At 33.6% G+C, this 18,779-nt stretch overlaps 1 protein-coding gene across 5 annotated transcripts in view; it reads right to left on the bottom strand.

The window, feature by feature from the left end:
* LOC108723707 (PI-PLC X domain-containing protein 1) overlaps window positions 1–7,060 on the bottom strand; it is a 14,438-nt gene extending 7,378 nt beyond the window's left edge. The window contains exons 1-3 of one of the 5 annotated variants that reach the window (XM_018449627.1): window positions 6,709–7,060; window positions 1,689–1,913; window positions 881–1,135 (exon numbers count right to left, since the gene is read on the bottom strand). In XM_018449627.1, the coding sequence (XP_018305129.1) occupies window positions 881–1,135; window positions 1,689–1,857 (424 nt within the window). In that variant the 5' untranslated portion in view covers window positions 1,858–1,913; window positions 6,709–7,060. Of the gene's footprint in view, window positions 1–880; window positions 1,136–1,688; window positions 1,914–2,398; window positions 2,824–3,342; window positions 3,931–6,708 lie in introns of those variants that run through there. The other 4 variants (XM_018449628.1, XM_018449629.1, XM_018449625.1 and 1 more) reach the window with 4 other exon arrangements.
* Between the last annotated feature and the right edge of the window lie 11,719 nt (window positions 7,061–18,779).

Genomic DNA, 18,779 nt, shown 5'->3' on the forward strand with positions numbered 1-18,779 from the left:
TATATTTACTATTTGCATATATAGGACTGGAAAAAATTACGTTGTTAAAGTAAGTAGTTACTAATTAAAAAAATAATTCGTTACAATTCTTATATATTGTTCAAAAAGTAAGATCAATTAAAAGAAATAAAAGAAATTTTGTTGGAAACAATATAGTTAAACAAACTGATGAAAACAATACAGTTTTGAATGTTTATTTTGCAAAACTACAAAAAAAGAACTTTGAAGGAATACTGTAAATACAAAGTTTGCAAGATTCAATTTTATTATATAAATTCATATTTTTTTATATTATGTGAATTTTATGATATAAAATCTTGATTTATTAATTTATATCTTTTTATGAATCAAATCTGTTTTTAACAGATAAAAATCTATAATTACATCTGGATAAGAATATAAACTCTGAATTGAATTTGAAATGAATTTTTATCTTAAAGAAATTAGCCTTCGATCATCAACATCGTAAAAATGATTTTTCCGTGGTTTGGAGCCTCTGAATACAAAATAAATTCCAAATGTACAAAGTATAAAGAAAAAGAAAAAAATTTTCATGCATGAATATATATTATATAAATATGTATAAACATACATAAACATATATAAATATTTATAAACATATATAATTATATTGTATGTAAAACATGTCCATACATATTCATACATCCTTCTTTTTTTTTAGTGTAATCAAAATAATAATAATGAGAAAACATCAAAAATAATTAAAGAAATAATTTTCGCATTGTGTTCGTTTTAGAAAAAATCAAGTTTGGAAAAAATATAAAAAAAATTGCTCATATATAATTATGTATAACATACTTGATTAATAGTCTATATCGAAATTATGTAATTGCGATGCGTATATATGTCACGTACGTACGTAGGCATTGCTGAACGAACGTGAGATTCGAGGTGGGAACAAACGTTGCCTGCAGTCCGGTCCTCTTTATACCACTCGGTGCGTTTGGTATCAGGGTATAAATTGGCTCGAGGCCGTTCGTGGGTTCGCTCGTGTAAAGAGCGATCGTATCGCCCGGTCGATACCTGGCGTGATTCCAATAAATCTCGATCTCCCGTATCATTCGAATAGACATTATAGGCGATATAATCAGGCCGACATGCGCGCGTTGGAAATCTGAAATGGGGAACAGGTGTTTCGATGCAAGGACACTCTGTAATGAACGTGTTTGTCGTAATAATTTCAATGACAATAATCTCGAAAACTGGAGCAGTTGTTGTTCCGCGAAACGAAAACATGCATTAACATGATTCCATAAAACATAATAAAAACATTTCCTCATACCAATGTAAGCTAACTTTAATTTCGATTTAACTTACTTTTTGTAATTCTAAGTATAATATAATGCCCAACTTCTTCACTTCTAGATAAATTGCGGATAATCTTATCCAGGAGATATTTCCATTGTATTCTGGGAGATATCTCTTAGATAAAATTATTTAGAGGTGAATAAATTGGGCATTAGAAAAAGATGAAGAATAAATTAAACTGAGATTAAAGTTAATCCATATTGATATAAATGGACAATAATTATAAAATACGTCACTCTTGATATTTACATTCAATAAAGCGATACGACGATCCGATCGATTTATATGTCGCATTTCTTGTTAAAATTTGGTATTGTTTAGGTATCACGCTGTTGTTACAATGTGATTTTAAAACTTACCGTCTCCCGTCTCTGGACCACAAAATCTCGCAGTCGACACGCAATCGACAATCGTTAACCAAGGAAAAAGGGCGGGAACAATCGCAAGTAGCTTCATCTTCGTGCTCGAGTTAACGCGGGAGGATCGTAGTAAATAATATCTATCTGCCTCTTCTCGAGCCGTTGACATTCTTCTCGGTCCCCTCAATCGTTTCAATTCTTTCCACGAAGTCAACTAGCTACAAACTGCAAAAGACGTCAGCCTTCACCTTGCAACCCGGTTGGAGTTTTATACAACTCTCACAAAAGAATTTAAGAAATTAACACCGTCAAGAAACTCACGACGTATTTACAAATACAAACAGTTATTTTAAACAAGAAATCACGTATGATTTGATGTTTCATTATGATATGATATATCAAATTATTTACATAATAAAAGTAAAAGTGATAACGAACAGTTGATTCTTATTCATGTAAATAAAAAAATACGTTTATTTTTTTTTTCATAGAATAACCTGATTTTGTGATTGAGGAAAACTTTCATTTAGAAATCTGTGTTTAATCAATTTTATTGTTATATAACTTATCGTGTGATTTTGAAAGAAAACATTTATCTAGAATTATATATAACAAATTACGAAAGCTGCTCTAAATTATAAAATTACGTGACTTTTTTGTAACAATAAGTTAAGAAAAGTTTGATGAGATGATCAAATGAACGTATTTACTGACACTCGCTCGTCAGGCGCGAATGTAACAACAATCAGAAAATAGTTGATCGCGTAAGTCGTAGCTCCTCGAGTCTTCTCGTGATTCGACGCGCTGGTACCTCTCTCCGTTGATAGATCGTAACTGATCGTCGTACCAAGTGCGACCAAGTCAAGTTGTGCAAGTTCAAGAACGTGAATGTAGCGAACGCAATGACGACAGAATCGTAAGACCGGCCACACACGTTCAAGTAAACTTGTCACAGTTGTAACTGTACAGTTTTCTGTCACACAAAAGTTCAAGTAAACTTGCACAAGTGGCTTGAGCAAGCATACTTGACAAGTTTACTTGAACAAGTGTGATCGGCCTTACGATTCTGTCGTCATTGCGGTCGCCACATTCACGCATAATTATTAAGGAAAACCATCGGCATATATTATCATTGAATGTTTATCTCTTTATCCTGTCATCTAATCGTGACTCATTACGCAAGTTTTTTTTCTCTTTTATGTCGATATATTTCGCATATGTCGCTTTTGAGGAAAAGTTTCCAACTTTGCCTCGTGTTTCGTAAATTTATTTAACGTATCACATTTCTCGTCTAATTTGAATGTAATTAATAAAATAGATAATGATGAAATTCTCTTAAAATTTCTGTTTAAGAATTTTTAAATAATTATCTTCGCGCGAGTTGAAGAAATCAAAACAATAAAATAAAGAAATTTAGGACGTCCCCCTTGGTCATCTTTTAATCTGAGAATCTGCCTACGCAACATGATTGATCCCGATTAAGATCGCTGAATCTCGAAGGGGAGAGATGGAAGGAGCCCCTTCCCTTCAGGAAATTAACGCGATGATATTTCCACGTGCTGCCAACGCCAAGTCGAGGTTTAATGGCGAGAGGGGAGGGAGGCAGAAGGGTGGCGGGAGAGAAAGGAGAGAGGGGGACCAGAAGATATCTTACCATGAATTTATCGCCAAGAAATCGGCTCGGCTGACTTTGTGGTCGAATTCTCGATCATCCGTTCTTCTCGTTCTCTTAACATCGGCGTAATGTGTAGTCGTTTTCGTAATAATCGACGACGAATGCAAAAAAAAAAAAAAATAGCTGACTCAACGTTACCGCGCCGATGCGTGAAACTATGCAGCGCGATTCGGTATCACGCGAACTTCAACGACGGCGGCGGCGGCGATGACGATGGAGGCGGTGGCGGCAACGACGGTGGTGGCAGCTCTCCATGAGCACGGCTTTTGCATACGTGGCAAAAACGTTTCTTTCTCGGAAGAGACAGCAAGCATGTTACAAGCAGGGAACATTGTAGCGGTGATATAATTAAAGGCCGCTAACGGAGAATAAAAGAAAGAAAGGAAGAAAGAAAGGGAGAGAAAGAGGAACACAGAGCCCCTATCGAGGGGTGGGATATCAATACCATAGTCACTGGTATCAAAGACTCTCTTGAAAAGAAGAAATGTTAGGAAGGCACGCGAAAAGAAGAAAATAAAAAGAATGAAAAGAAAGAAAAAAAGGGAGAGTAAGAGACTGTAGAAGGGAAAGAAGCAAGAAAGAGCAAAAAGAAAAGCGAAGACTAAGAAAGGGAAGGAGAAAACGTACTGCCGTCTACTTATATATATTTATTTGTGACATAGAGCCGCATGAGCCGTAATCTTTATATTATTCTTCTTTCTATAGCGAACGTATATTATACTTATGATTAAAGTACATTGAGAACATAGCTGAGTTATATTCTAAGAGAAAAAAAATTTACGACATTTTTACTTTAATTTTGTATCTCGTTTTTAGTTTATCTTCCTTTTTTCTTTTCGAATTAATACAGTACGAATAAAATTTCTTTAACGTTATGTAAGAAATAATTTAATCTTCTCTAGTAAAGATTTGTTAACCCGTAAACTAAAACTACAAATTTTGGTAATAGGACATTTTCTAATTTTTAAATAATTTGCAATAATTTTATGTTTTGCAATCTTATTTTTTACATTATAGTTCTATTCATATAGACTAATTATATTTATGCCATGTTTAAATGTTGCAATTTTTTATACAGTTGAAAACTTTAGAATTTTTTAAGATTAATAAAAAAATGACTGTAATAGGTCTCAAGAACTTGTATGTTCCTTTAACGTCACAAAAAATGTATTCGTATTACGATAAATTAATAGGCAATACGTTTTCCCCCAAGACGTAGGTAATATCAATTGTCGTCCTACTGCATTCAGCAAATTATCAGTTAATAGTATAGCTCGCGATACACGACTTATACATAAGTGTTTTTCTATCGAGTGAGTCGCCGGTATGCGAAAGTCATTAAGCAAAAAGTGTTAAATAGGCCTTGAAACATATTCCGATCGTAAATTTAACGCTAATGAGAATACAAGAGTCTACGTCTCCTGTACTCATAAATTGTCTTCAAATACTAACCAATTCACGAGCTAAACAGTCCAGCTAAGTCCTTTTAATAACAAATTCTTTGTCTAATTTCTTTTTAGGGAAGAGATCAACATTTACTGTATCATTGTCTATTTTTTTTCATAAAATATCTTTGTAATATTTTTTTACGTATCAAATTAGAATTTTTTAAAAATAAACCATTCGCTTTTAACCGAAGATTTTTTAACTATTTCTCGAAATTTAGTTCACGAAAATCTCATTTTTTTCATTCATAACTCCGTTTAATACATAAGTTGTTCGCTAAAAAAATAATTCTAAATTAGTCAGAGAAGTCATCACTAAATCCTGGTTGACATATTCTATGTAGGAAGTGATGACACATTTTGAAAGATGATTGCATAAATATTATATTTTACAATTGATTGAAAAAGAGAAATTAGAAACGCTTCCTGAAGTACTTAATCAAGATTAATGCGGAAGAAGACGAAAGTGAAAGCGAAGAACAAATAATACACTTGTAAATCCGCAAATTCTCAATATCACTGCAAGTTCAATTTTTTGAACAATAATATGCGTTTATTTGTTTTACCTCTTGATTCTCGAAAATATTGAAAAAAAAAACATGAAATAAGCATCTCCAAACATTTGTAGAATGCAAATAATTGATAAATTAAATATGCACAAATTAGAATTTTTTACTATTTATATTTAATACTAAAGAGTAGTGCATTCTTATATATGAGTTTTTTATATATGGGTTCTCGAAGCAGGTGTTAGCCTAGTCATCTTGCACTCCTTCACTCACAATCTTCAATCAATCTTTTATAAAACCCGACGCATACATGGGACGCGTGAGAGGGCTGAGGGATCAAATCTGGGACCTGTCAACTACTACTCGACCGCTTTCACACGGAGGCACGCGTCACCTTCACAATACAAAGTAGTATTATATTTAACATACGTGACGTGGCAATGAGAAGTTCGGTGAATATCATGAGAAAATAAATACTTCTTAATTAATATACACACACAAATAATCTTTATTGTCCTTCAAAGTAATTTCCTCTAGAGACATTACACTTCTGACAATGTTTGTTCTAACAATGACAGTTTGCGGAAACTCTGTAACAACTTAAGGCGGTATCTAAAGATGACTTTTCACAGAGTTTCCGTAAGCTGTACAAACGTTGTCAGAGAAGTGTATTGTCTATAAGGAGGATTATTTTGAAGGACAATAAAGGTCACCGATATCGACATATCACTTTTTGTGTTTTTAGATAATATTTCTTAAACAAAAAATATAAATATAACTTCAAAAATATAAATACAAACTAAAAAGTGTTTTCTATCAGATAGTATAAGCAGTTTTTATAATACTGTTTGCAATTTTGCAATAATTAAGTTTTTCGTAAGTTATGCAAAAATGAGCGTCTGACAAAATGGGCTCCAAAACTGACATAATAGTAGGTAACAATGCCAACATTCCTATTCTGTAAAGAAAACTAATTTATCAAACTATAAACATTTAAAATGACATAATATTATCAATAATACAGTCACTATTATTTTAATTACGCAATTTGCAAAAAAACACCGAAAGAATTTTTTTCTCGGATTCAGAATTTGTTTTTAGTTGATTTGGTATAGAAATAAGCCACAAATATATGAATTATAAGTTTGTACTTCTTTAATTAGCTAAACAGATCACGTTTTTATTAGTATTAATAAGGTTAGTTTCTAAAAAATAAAGGGATGTCGCTCTTTAAGAGACCTATATCAGTATCGGTGATCTTCCTCTATTAATTAAGTTGTAGTATAAAAATATATTTGAATATCATAACGCAGAGAAATAATGCAAAATGACACGAGAAGTTTTTTACAACTAATCGTGTACAACTAGCAAAAAATGAATCCGTTACGTACCTGCTAATCGGCTTCGTTAAAGATCACTATAAAGTTGACTGGTGAAACATAGATAACCTTCGTTACAGAAAATTTTCGCACGCACGTTTGTTAGCTATATATAGAAAATAATCCCGACTCTTTCATCAGCGACTGTTAGTCTCCGGTGTGAACACGCACGTCGAAAATGAAAGCGGAAACGGGGGCGTACGGTGTACAATACGTAGCGTTTGCTCCGCTTGTATTGCGCTTACGTAAAAGAATTGCTGCGCAGAGAGAGAGAGCGTTATTCATTTCCGCTACCTGAATCATTGTCGGATGATTGTCGTACAGTAAAAACGTATTGCAGGATTATCGAGAAATATAGCTGTGCTGCTTGTAAACAATAGGAAAATGTCCAATACAAAATTCTATGCAAGTTTTATATATGTAGAAAAGAAAATGAATCATAGGAATACGTTACGTAATTTCTTTGTCAAACGCGAATATCACATGGAACAGTCAAATTATTCGATAATGTTACAATGTTGAAAATTTTTATTGACTTGTGGAAAAGGTGCCTTGAGTCGAATCGATAAAATCGATCATATTTATTTATAAGTAATATATGCAACAAATTATCACGTAAGTGGAATATATAATGACCTTAGGAATAATTTAAAAAATAGCATATTCTGAAAAAATCTTTAACGTGCATTCATATCTAACAAGATTTAGAGGCAATAAATTCTATCAATATTTTATTTATATTTTTCAAATATAAATAAGTCTTATACCATATAAATTAAAGCTATATAATTGAACTTGAAAAATTCTTTGAAAAAATAAAAATAATATAACAAGAAACTTTAAATAAATTTCAAGAATCCATATGTTCCTTTAGTGTACAAAAATGAGTTCCTGTGGATGAAAAATGATTGTTTCTGAAGAGTTTCATGAAGACGCAATATGTCTGTCATATCGTTGATAAATATTCATATTCTCTTTCATGCTATTAGTTTTACTGAGGGATGTGGAAGGTGAGAAGAATCCAAAGGAAAGAAACGGAATTGTGATATTCTTCGGGTGTTTTTCTCATCTCCTTTATTTTACAAAACTGAAAAAAAGAAAACTTCTGCGAGAGTAACAAACTTTTGGCTTATGTGACTAGTTGTAATACTTAGCGGCAATACTAAATTAGTGCAGTGTAAGTATGTACATTTGTGTTTACAGTGACTGCGGGAAACCACGCAGGCTCAGTTTACAGAGCGATTACAGCTTCGACGATAATTTTTATCCTAGTACAAGACTCCGTTACGAAGTTCCTACGTGATAAAGAAGAAACGTCAAATTTTTTTTAATCTTTCGTTCGCACGGAGAGCGTCAAGCGAAGAATTAATACGACAAGAAAGGACAAAATACGCGAGTAAAATCGATAAATCTCGTCCTCGTAATTTCTCCGTCCATATATGCTGGGATTAATTGTTCTAATCGCTAAAGATATACCAGAATTCAATAACAAGTTACGCGCACCGTTAATGCGAGCGCGCATGAAATTTCGACATACACGAAACGACACACATGCTTTCACTCAGCACACCCCGTACATATCATCGATTCCCGATTACCGGTACATCGTATACATCTCTCAAACAGGATAATGAATAATTTAACTTACGGTATATAGATAAACGGTAAATGTTAAATTACTTTAGGATAATGTTTGTAGTCTCTCTCGTGGAAGACGCAGGTATGGCAGGATTTCCATTTTCTTCCCTTTTTTTTTTATTTATTAGGAATAAATATTTTTCTCTTCAGAGCACAGGCCACGATCTTGGCTTTCCACGTCGGAAATAGAATGCCTCGAATAATTCCTGTCAAATTGATTTTTATTTTTTTATCGTCTGTGCGAAAGGATGATTGACATTTTCATTGACAACCCGGACAACTAGTACGTGTATACTGGAAAACCATGATGGCCTGCCACGTAACTGCGGCACGTTTACATACAAGGATACATGTAGAGGATAATGTATTTATTTATATCGAAGAACATTTGCGATAATAGCGATATATTTTACAGAACTGTGTCACTGTTTCATTATTTCTTATTACGTAACTTGTCACTCTGCATTACTCTGCAATAATGCGTTCGACTTGACTTCACTCCATTGATGAAATATCTTAATAGGAAATATTATCGCCCATTTGCTAAAAGCATTTTCGCGTTAAGAAAGTAGTGATACAGAAAATTTAACGTTCGGTTCAATCGAGTGTAAGAAAATCGAGTTGCATCCTAAATAGCTTGAATGATATACGAGTATCGTGAAATGTGAGGGGAAAATACACACACGGGCACGCAATTGCAGTGTAAATCTTAATAAATAATTCATGCGAGAAATTACAAGGACGAAAACTCGGATGCGTTTTATGCACAATTTTTTCTTCTTTTGAAGCCATGGTCGCTTTTATTTTCGTCGAGGAGATTCGTCGTAAATCTTTGTCAACATTTAATGCAGGCAAGAAATCATCGTAAACTTCAAGCCCGTAAATCAAAAAATCGGACAGGTTCATAAATCAATTCGTAACCGCTTGTACAAGTCATTACTCGATTTTAAAATTATAAGCTGCGTATTTTTCCCTCTTTAGAATACGAGAAGATGTTTTTCCATCTGCTCGCGAAGTTGGCGCGCCTTAAATATTCTTTTCGTAATAAGAAGTTAAATGACTTTTCTTATTCGTCGTACGCTTTATGCGGATACATAATCATGAAGAAGTGTGTAAATAAAAACAGATACTTACTTTTGCAACGAGATCACCCCGATTATGCGGGCGCACGACAGAAGTATTACAACGTAAAAAAATATTATAATGCGCAGGAAATATATAGTCCCATATTTTAATATATTTTAATAATTCAAATGTTTTTGAATACGAAGAGTAACATCTGGCGATAAAATTAATTTTCTTTTTACAACTTAGAACTAGATCCGCGGATCAAGTTGGATTAATAATTCGATTAGTCAAATAATCTTATACAAATATGAATTCTACACAATTACGTCCCTTTCGTCTTCGAATTTTACAAATGTAATTCTATTTAAAATTAACACCTCTCTCTCTCTCTCTCTCATTCTCACACATTCTCTCATTCTCTCTCATAAAATTTCTTAAAGCCATCAATATATATTTTAAGAAAAAAAATATGCGTATACATCGTGGAATATTGTTCTAACAATTAGTTTACGTAATTTTAATAGCAAAAGAAGTAACCACAAAATAGAATTAATTCGAAGAAATTCGCAGAGTATATATCATGAACTTCCGTGAGCAATGAGTTTTCCACAGTATCTCAGGAAACGTTAATAGTGTAATCTAACTTTCCTCATATTAAAATTTTCTTTAACAATTAAACACCATCATTACCATTACACGATCACGATAAAAGTTAAAATTAATAATGGAATCTTTTTCATCAAATTATAGATACCTTTTTAAACGAAAAAATTGATTAATTTGAATAATAATTTAGGGACGAGGAACTGTGTAAATTAAATTTTTGCAGTTTTTTTAAATTCATCTTTACTGTAGAAATAACAGTCTATTCTCAATATACAGAGTTAGTCGCATAATTTTAAGGCGCAAAATAAATTTTACAACTTTTGCTGTAAATTATAGCAAATTAAATTATTCCTTCGATAATTTTTAATCTACAATAATATATACGATATTAATTAAAGAGTCTTATAAAATCGTGCAATGATTTTTTTTTCAGGTCAGCAATAAATATTATAAAACTTATTATCGTGACATTAGTAATTCATCTCTTATAATATTTACGTATGTAATTTGATTAGGACAATCTGTATGTCGATATTTTTCTCGCACGTTTTGTGAGCATGCAATGTGATCAATGCGAGGAAGTAAAGGAAAGAAACCATCGAGGACGATGGCTAATTTAAAGCTAAAGTCTTCAGTATCAGTCCATTGGAGTTCTCATGCGTAAAAATTAGGTACATGGTGCACATGTGGTCATGCAGTCAGTACTGCAACTAGAATGGTAATTAACCGGAACTATTTCGGACTTTTCAACTCGCGCAGTTCCTCTTTTATAGTTCGTAGCGACCAAAAATTACCAGCCGATTTAATTCCGACGGATTCTGCTTGTTACATAATATGTAACAGACAGTGTGAATGCAAGCATTGTTTCTCGATTTGTTCCAAATATTTCGATCAGATTGTTTTCTCAATCGAACGTTCATAAATAGAATCTTGACATATTTAATGGTGAATCTAGAACAATCAAAAGGTTTAATCGCTCGAAATTTATTTGAAAGCATATATCAAATTTTTAGAAGATTAATTGTAATTAATTATAAAGTTTCGAATGCATTCGTTATTTCCTTTTTTTTTTATGATTCTTATGATAAATCATTATACACAAGTACATAAATTTGACTAATTTGACAAGATTGACATCCAATGATGTAATGGTAACAATATCCGCAATTCAGCGACAATATAAACGCGACAATTCGCGTGCGTGTTATCCTGTTCAATTGCGAGGAAAATCGAACTCATCGAAAATAGCAGTTGGAATTCTGGTAAGCCATGGATGTTAATGTTCGTCGAAATTACGCCATTCGAGAAATTCGGACGTGCCATGACAAGAATTGAACGTTTCGATACGACGCGACAGGACCAACGACATACATACACGAATCGAGCATTGTATTCAGCAAAACGAAGCCGACACTCCAGCTGGGTTTTAAAATTGAATGAAATTGTTCAGTCAGTATCTACTCTTTTTACTCTTACAGCAAGAGCATCGTTCTATTCGGAATTGTTATTCGTCTTTTTTATAAATCAAATTATAATTCATGTTATAAATGCACAATCAGTACAACTACTTAAAAAATAAGACCACGTGAGAGAGTATAACAATTTGGCAAATATGCAGTATTGTAAAAAGAAAACAATCGAGAAAACGGGGCGAGAGCATCGATTTGTTCGAACGGATTCAGTTTCCACATCTTTGACTGTCAAGTTGATTTCAATATTGAACTTAATAAATCTATATTATTTTAATACTGTATTGCTTTCTGTCTTAATATAATTTATATTATTTCTTTAATGCCTTAAATATTTAATAAAATTGTTTTTAATCGAGTAAATGAAATCGTATTCCATGAGTCAGGCCTTTGCGGAAATTTATGCGTCATCTAGATATGGTATAGATGGCATAACGCAGTCAAAATGTTAAAACTTATTAAAAAACTATTTAAAAAAATGTAAAGAATATTAAAATGTACAATATTCCCTAGTAGAAATTTATGTAGTTTGACTCAACACCCAGTCAGTTACTATCTAATATTACTGATTTCTCTTGATGTACAAAAATATTGCATAGCAACTGGGCAAAAAATCAGTTAGGCAATTATTATTATTATTAGCGGCTTCAGAGCCAATATTGATAAAATTATGCTCATTAGATACGTTTTTGTATGAAACGAAAGAATCTGGCAGAAAATAGCTTTGCCTCCGCGAAGCGAGATACTAATCGTTTAAGCTTCTTTTTTTAAAATATTATCCCTTGGATTAGAAGAAATAGATATGCTTTCTGTCCTACTCTTAGGCAATATAACACAAAGACACTCAACCAATTTTTTGTACAGATTCTGTTTTTCATTCATATTTCCTCGTACACAAAATTTCCTATTAACAAGTCTCTTTTAGTCCGTTAATCGGAATTCAGCTTCTTAAGCACAGTAGGGTGCGAATGGGATTTCGGAACCATAGATTACAAGTCGACAGATCACAAGTCAGCACAAAGCGTGTAGCTACTCGACGCTTCCTAATTCTTTAAAAGTTGACAACTGTTTAGATTAATAATAATCTTGTTATTAACGAAATGTAGCGACTGAGCATGCTTATCTATTTATTGTCTTTTTACTGCTAAATAATTGACGTCAAATTTTGTACTTCTTTTCTGTGTATTAATAACGCTTTTAATGCAGTTACTGCACAGAAAAGAAATAAAAAAAACTGGTACAAGTCAATAAATCAATCGAGAACCGCATTAAATTTCTACCAGGGTTCTTTTCTTATATATGTATTCCATTACTTCCCTATGTATTATCGATTGCACTGCATATTTACCGAGGACCTTAATAGGCTTAAAAATAATGGCAGTTTGTTTGTTGTACGTATGTCGTTGGATCGATCTCGTCGAGGATTCAATACAATGTGACGATGACGGTATAAAAATAAATTAGTCAATCTTTTTATAAATATACGAGCAGTTTGTGTTGCAGCTATGGACTTCGTGTGTCACCCTTATGTTCTGGCGGTGTTCAAATTATATCTCGTCGTGCACGCATTATTTCCCGAAACAAATACTAAAAAAAAAAAAAAAAAACAGGCTGAAGAACGGCGTTACTCCGCGATTCGCTCCGATTAATAGCGCGACTAATTGAGCTTAAAAAGCTATTATACGTTAATCGTACATACTTAATTACATATGGTTAATTAACTAATCAATTAAAGTGCTGTACAAGGGACGATAGCGCGATACGGGGAAGCTACGAGGGTAAAGAATTGTCAATAAATACTCCTTAAATTACAAATCTTACGCGGTCCGGGGATTTCCTGACGTATACTCAAGGATAAGACAACGTCTTACGCGGTAATTATACAGATTGGATGTTCATACGCAAGCTCATAACAATGCGTGTGTATACAAGTGTACGTTAATACAGTGTGCATCGTTAATATATTATCATTAGTGTTAGTCGATTGGACCACTCGAGACTCGTAGTCGATTATTAGGTATGCAATATATTAATCGGTTGTTAATTCTCTAACTAAAGACTCCCTGAAACGCTGCCAGATCGCTAAACAATTACAACGGCGAAACAGCCAAGTATGCCTATTCCAGTCACGGCAGTTCTCAGGGAAAATGTTCCTCCTTTTCGCTCTCCTCTCCTTCTACGGCTTCTCGTCGTTGAACCATTCGTCCGTTCTTCAATATTAGCGCAAACTTCGAGGAAACCCATGAAAATCGGCTTTTCTCCTTCCTCCCTTCTCATTCGCCTCGTAAGGCATTACACTAAAATGATCTACTATTATAATACGTATTATTTATTTATCTCGTCTAATAAACTAATCTATTCGTCTAACGTTCCTACTTTCCTATGTACAGGCTTGCATTGACGCAGTGGTAAGGAGCTCAAATGCTTACATTCCTTCCCTTTTTTTTACATTTCATTCAACGTAGAAAATATATAGGCCATAAACGATATCGCGCTGCTCCTTTCGTCCGAGGGATACTGAAGGATATATGAATGAAACTAATTGCGAGAAGTATTCTATTCTACGCGCAATCTCGTAATTATCGAATGACTATATGACTTTTTATGTACAACTAGAATTAACTGGAAAAAATATGTCTCCGAGTATTTCATCTATGCTACAATTTTCATGATACAAGGACAAGAAGCGGCGATACGTCCGTGGTGATCGCGCGATTGCTTGGATTTTGTGGCTCTTGATATTTGACTTTGCCAAATGGCGGATCCGCGTATGAATAAATATTTCGCTTTATTACGACTAGCCGGGATCGAACAGAATGATTTTACATGCTATCAGTGAAGCGAGACATGAAGTCAGAAATGTCTGAATAAATAAATTCGTTTCATGCGTAACGAGGATAAGAGTTGACATTCTCGTTATATTCTCGATTAAATTATTAAAATTATATTGGATATACTTATACAACATCCATTCAGTTAAATCGTTCGCGGTTAGGGCAAAATGGTTAAATTACTAGATCTTGTCCGAAATTCTTAAGCATCTTCGAAATTTGCTATTTAACATGTTATCTGCAATTTTTGTATGGCTTATCGTATACGCCACAGTAGAATTTTCATCATCATAAATACGTAACAATAAAATGTAGAGTAACTAATGTTTCTTTTTGACGTTTATATATAATATATTAAAACAGATACATGAAAGATGATATTTATGTTACCAGATATCCGACATCTCTAAGCTACTTCGAATTCTCTCTCTCTCTATGCTTTATTTTATTATTATAATGCTGATTGTGATGAAAAGATGAAATACGAAGAATACGAAATGTACCAGCGAAGAGCAAAGACGTCCGGTTTATAGATGCCGTGAAAGCTTATCTTGCATCTTGCTTTTTTTCCAGTAATCTGATCAATCATTAACATTTATTGGATAAAAGCTGAAAGGCAGTTCAATCTCACTACACTAGAACTAGGCATTTTTGCTCTCGATTGTACCTAGTTGATTATATTTTTATTTATCCTATTAATATTTTTGGTAGTTCAGCATATACATAATCTTTTAATTAGATAATAGCATTGTTGTTGTTATTTGATCAAAGTCCTAATTATAATTTATTTCTTTTTAACATTTATATATAATGAGAACAGATGATATTTACGTTGTGTCTCTAAGATACTCCGAATTCTGTATATTTTAAATTGTAATGCTGATCGTGTGATATGAAAAGATATGAAAAGAATACGAAATATGGTGAACAAAGATATCCGGTTTAGATGTCGTGAGTAGAATTGCGAGCTTCTCTTGCGTCTCACTCGAGTATAATTAAATATTGAGTATAATTAAATAAGACTTTATCCTATGAATAGTGTATTTTTTACTTTGTATTATTTGTTAAATATTAATGTCATTCAAAATTTCATATGGTATCTTGATGGTTATTTGTTACAAGCATTTCGACAGCACCATGACAATCAATGTGTTAAGCATATAAGATAATTTATATAATTTATATAATAAGATAATTTATAGTTCAGCGATTATAGTTTCCTCGTTTTGGTTCATCGATTCAATGACTCGGTCGTAATTCAGACAATTGTGGATGCTTCCGATCACACGTAGCCTTCAGAACGATTCGTGTTCAGCTGTGATCGTGAAAATTAGATATACAATATAATTTAACCGTGTTCTACGAGATTAACTAGTGTGTGATTTGCTCGTATTTAAACAAACGATGTAGCGACAAGCGGATGAGAAGTGCTGACTCAACGTGAATCCTTGAATTGTTGCGCCTTCAGCACGATGATTCATATGTTCTTACTATCAACGCGCCGTTAGATTTCTTTCTTTTTTTTCTCCTCTTCATTCTCGACACGCGTCGCCAGACAGCCATGATTTTTGAGCAGCATCGATCGACTATGAGGCTGTATTAAACGAGAAAAACGAAAAGCAATTTTGTGACACGAGGCGTAGAATTTCAATGAAGATCTATTCTTAACGGGTGACTTGCTTATATAAATAATCCAGCGATTTTTAAATATAGTTGATTGCTAAATCGAATTTTCCTAGTACTCAGATATTAGTTTGCACTGAAAAAAGACGTGTCTTTTATCGGGAAAGGATTTATTCGAGACTCCGACCTCAATCGAGACACTCCTTTTTTCCCGAAGGGATCGATGCTTCTGACGTTTCGAGACTTCCGGAGTAGTGAGTAACGGAATACTCGACAAACAGAATTCACTTCAGTGTACAAGCAAAAATCCTGAAAGAAACTTCGCACACGATCGCGTGCATGGCACTTATTAGGGCGACGCAAGTAGTAATTTTAGAGTTATATTCGCACGTAATTTTTCATTCGAGCTAATATTGGCTGCTTGCTTTGATCAACCCACACAACATGAAATATTTCAGAAGTATTTTTAAAATATTTCATCGCAAGATTGAAATATTTCAGAAATTTTTCAAGAAATCTCTCTGAAATATAAATATGTCCAGGAAATCCAGAATTTTTGAAATATTCTTTGTCTTAAAATATTTGTACAACACTTTTGTGAAATATTTTAATGCAATATTTTAAAATGTTTTTATACACGACTTTCATTTGCTCTATACCATACGATCTGGCAGTATCTCAAAAATATGTTCGACATAATTATCTCATGTAAAATGATTCATAAATATTTCATGCTGTATGAGGCGGCAATCACATATTCCTGCACTAAGAAAAGTTTCTGAATGAAAATGAATAAACCAGTAGATTCTGATCATATTAATCAGAATTCTAGTCATTATAATCGGTCATCCGGATGGATTAGAATTCCGACTGATATGATCAGAATCCACTAGCTCATCCATTTTTAATCAGAAATTTTCCTCAACGTGCACGAGCACGAACAATAAACTTCGAACTTCGGACTATTATTTATTCAGGTCAGCGCGTCTCTTGTTCTACGAGAATCTGATATTTGATAAAATGGTTCCACGAGACTTCATCGATTCAAGTAGCTCTCTTTAAATCATCGAAACATCTCAACTGGAATTAATCTTATCGGTAGCGACGCATATGCGATAAAAAGAACAGCGACAAAAAAAAAACATCTACGAAATTATTTTTGCGCTCCTCTAATATTACTGCTGTATCGTGACGCGTTGAGAAAACGCTTGCTTTTTCTTTGCGGAAAGAAGGCAGGAACCTGATGCAGTGATATCCTATTTCCTAAGACCCTGATTATGGTGCGCCTTTAGTAGTGAGAGCTTCGTGGAGAAAGCAGTCGGTGCTAGGAGTGTGTACGTGTTACGACGTAGTACGACGCGTTTTGCTGTCTCAAAGGAAAAGCGAATCTCTAAGTCTAAGAGCATATACAATATAAAATATAATCTCTAGTAGGAATAAATATATACTTAAATATATATCTATATATCAATATATACATATATAATTTTTATAGTGACGGTGCGATAGGAATATAATTATTACGAGGGCATTGATAAAATGTTAACGTTCTTTCTTAAGTATTTAAATGGCATATATGTATATAGCATAAATAATTCGTATCGAGAAATGTGATAGAATGATCATAGTTGCATCTAAACGATGAGGGGAACCGCGTCGTACCGTCGTTTAAGGGTTATTCCAGCCACTCGGACGAAATCTCGAGATGAACATTGAGAGCTGAGCTTCTACGTTACGACTACATTAAACTTTACAATCGTCTAAACTTTATTAATGTCGTCAACGATACTTGCCACTATTCTCGTAATGCACGGTGAAGCATTATTGTAGCGAAAATGCTAATTGTATTGCTATACGTATAGTGAATGCCGCGCGGCTTTCTCTCCTGATGCGTGTGTAGCTAAATCGAAAAAATATATATGTATAAACATATTGCAATATATACACATATATATATAAATATATTGCATATATTTACAATACGCGTGCTCAGCATAATAGGAACAAGCATATAAACAGTAAATAACTGGTTCTGGTAATTCGAGTCGTTTCCAAAAATTTTCCAAAGAGTGAACGTTAATTCTGTCTCTGCTCGAGATAGGAATGCGACGTTAATCGCAAATTACGTTATATTTTTACATATGTAAATTTTATCTGTGCGAAAAGCTGCACGAGCTCCGCACCAAATTGCATGGACCGTTAATTCCTATTTCCACGCCTATCTCGCTTATGCACGCGTCTCAAAAATGATAGTTTATGAATCAGAAAGGTTTATACGTGGTTTTAATGGTTTTCAATTTTACCACATCACTGTAAAAAACGCTTACTACATGTTCCATTTTTTAAATATCGGTGAGAGTTAAACGAGCAAATAGAGTACGGTGTAAAATCGGAATTCTACGCGCTTTATACGACTCCTCTTTCTATTATAAGCCGATTTGCCTGTCACATCGGACAAAGAGATTTAACTGATATTATATTATTTAACGCGACTTGGACAATCAGAGAAACTGTAATCTGAAATGCAAAGTTCGGGATTACTCAGGGAAGGACTGATTCAAGTTGCGCTTCGCCGCAGTGCGCGTCGCAATTAAGCCGATCGTTATTACTAATTACTGTACACTCAGTCCTTGCTGCGCGCGACCCATTATTACTCGGACGAAGGGGTAATGAAACAGTTAGAAAGCCTATTCCCGAACTCAATCTGGGAGAAATCCGTACTGCGGAATTCCTCAGATATTCGAGTCTCTTCGAAGTTTCGCGACATACAGTTGGCTTCTAGTTGGCCAACACAAGTCGCAACTGTGTCAGAAATTGGACCGATCACGTCTACATTCTCCGAAACGTG

Source organism: Mycetomoellerius zeteki, unplaced genomic scaffold (genome assembly GCF_001594055.1).
Source record: "Mycetomoellerius zeteki isolate Tzet28-1 unplaced genomic scaffold, Tzet1.0 scaffold25, whole genome shotgun sequence".
In the NCBI taxonomy this organism is placed as follows: domain Eukaryota; kingdom Metazoa; phylum Arthropoda; class Insecta; order Hymenoptera; family Formicidae; genus Mycetomoellerius; species Mycetomoellerius zeteki.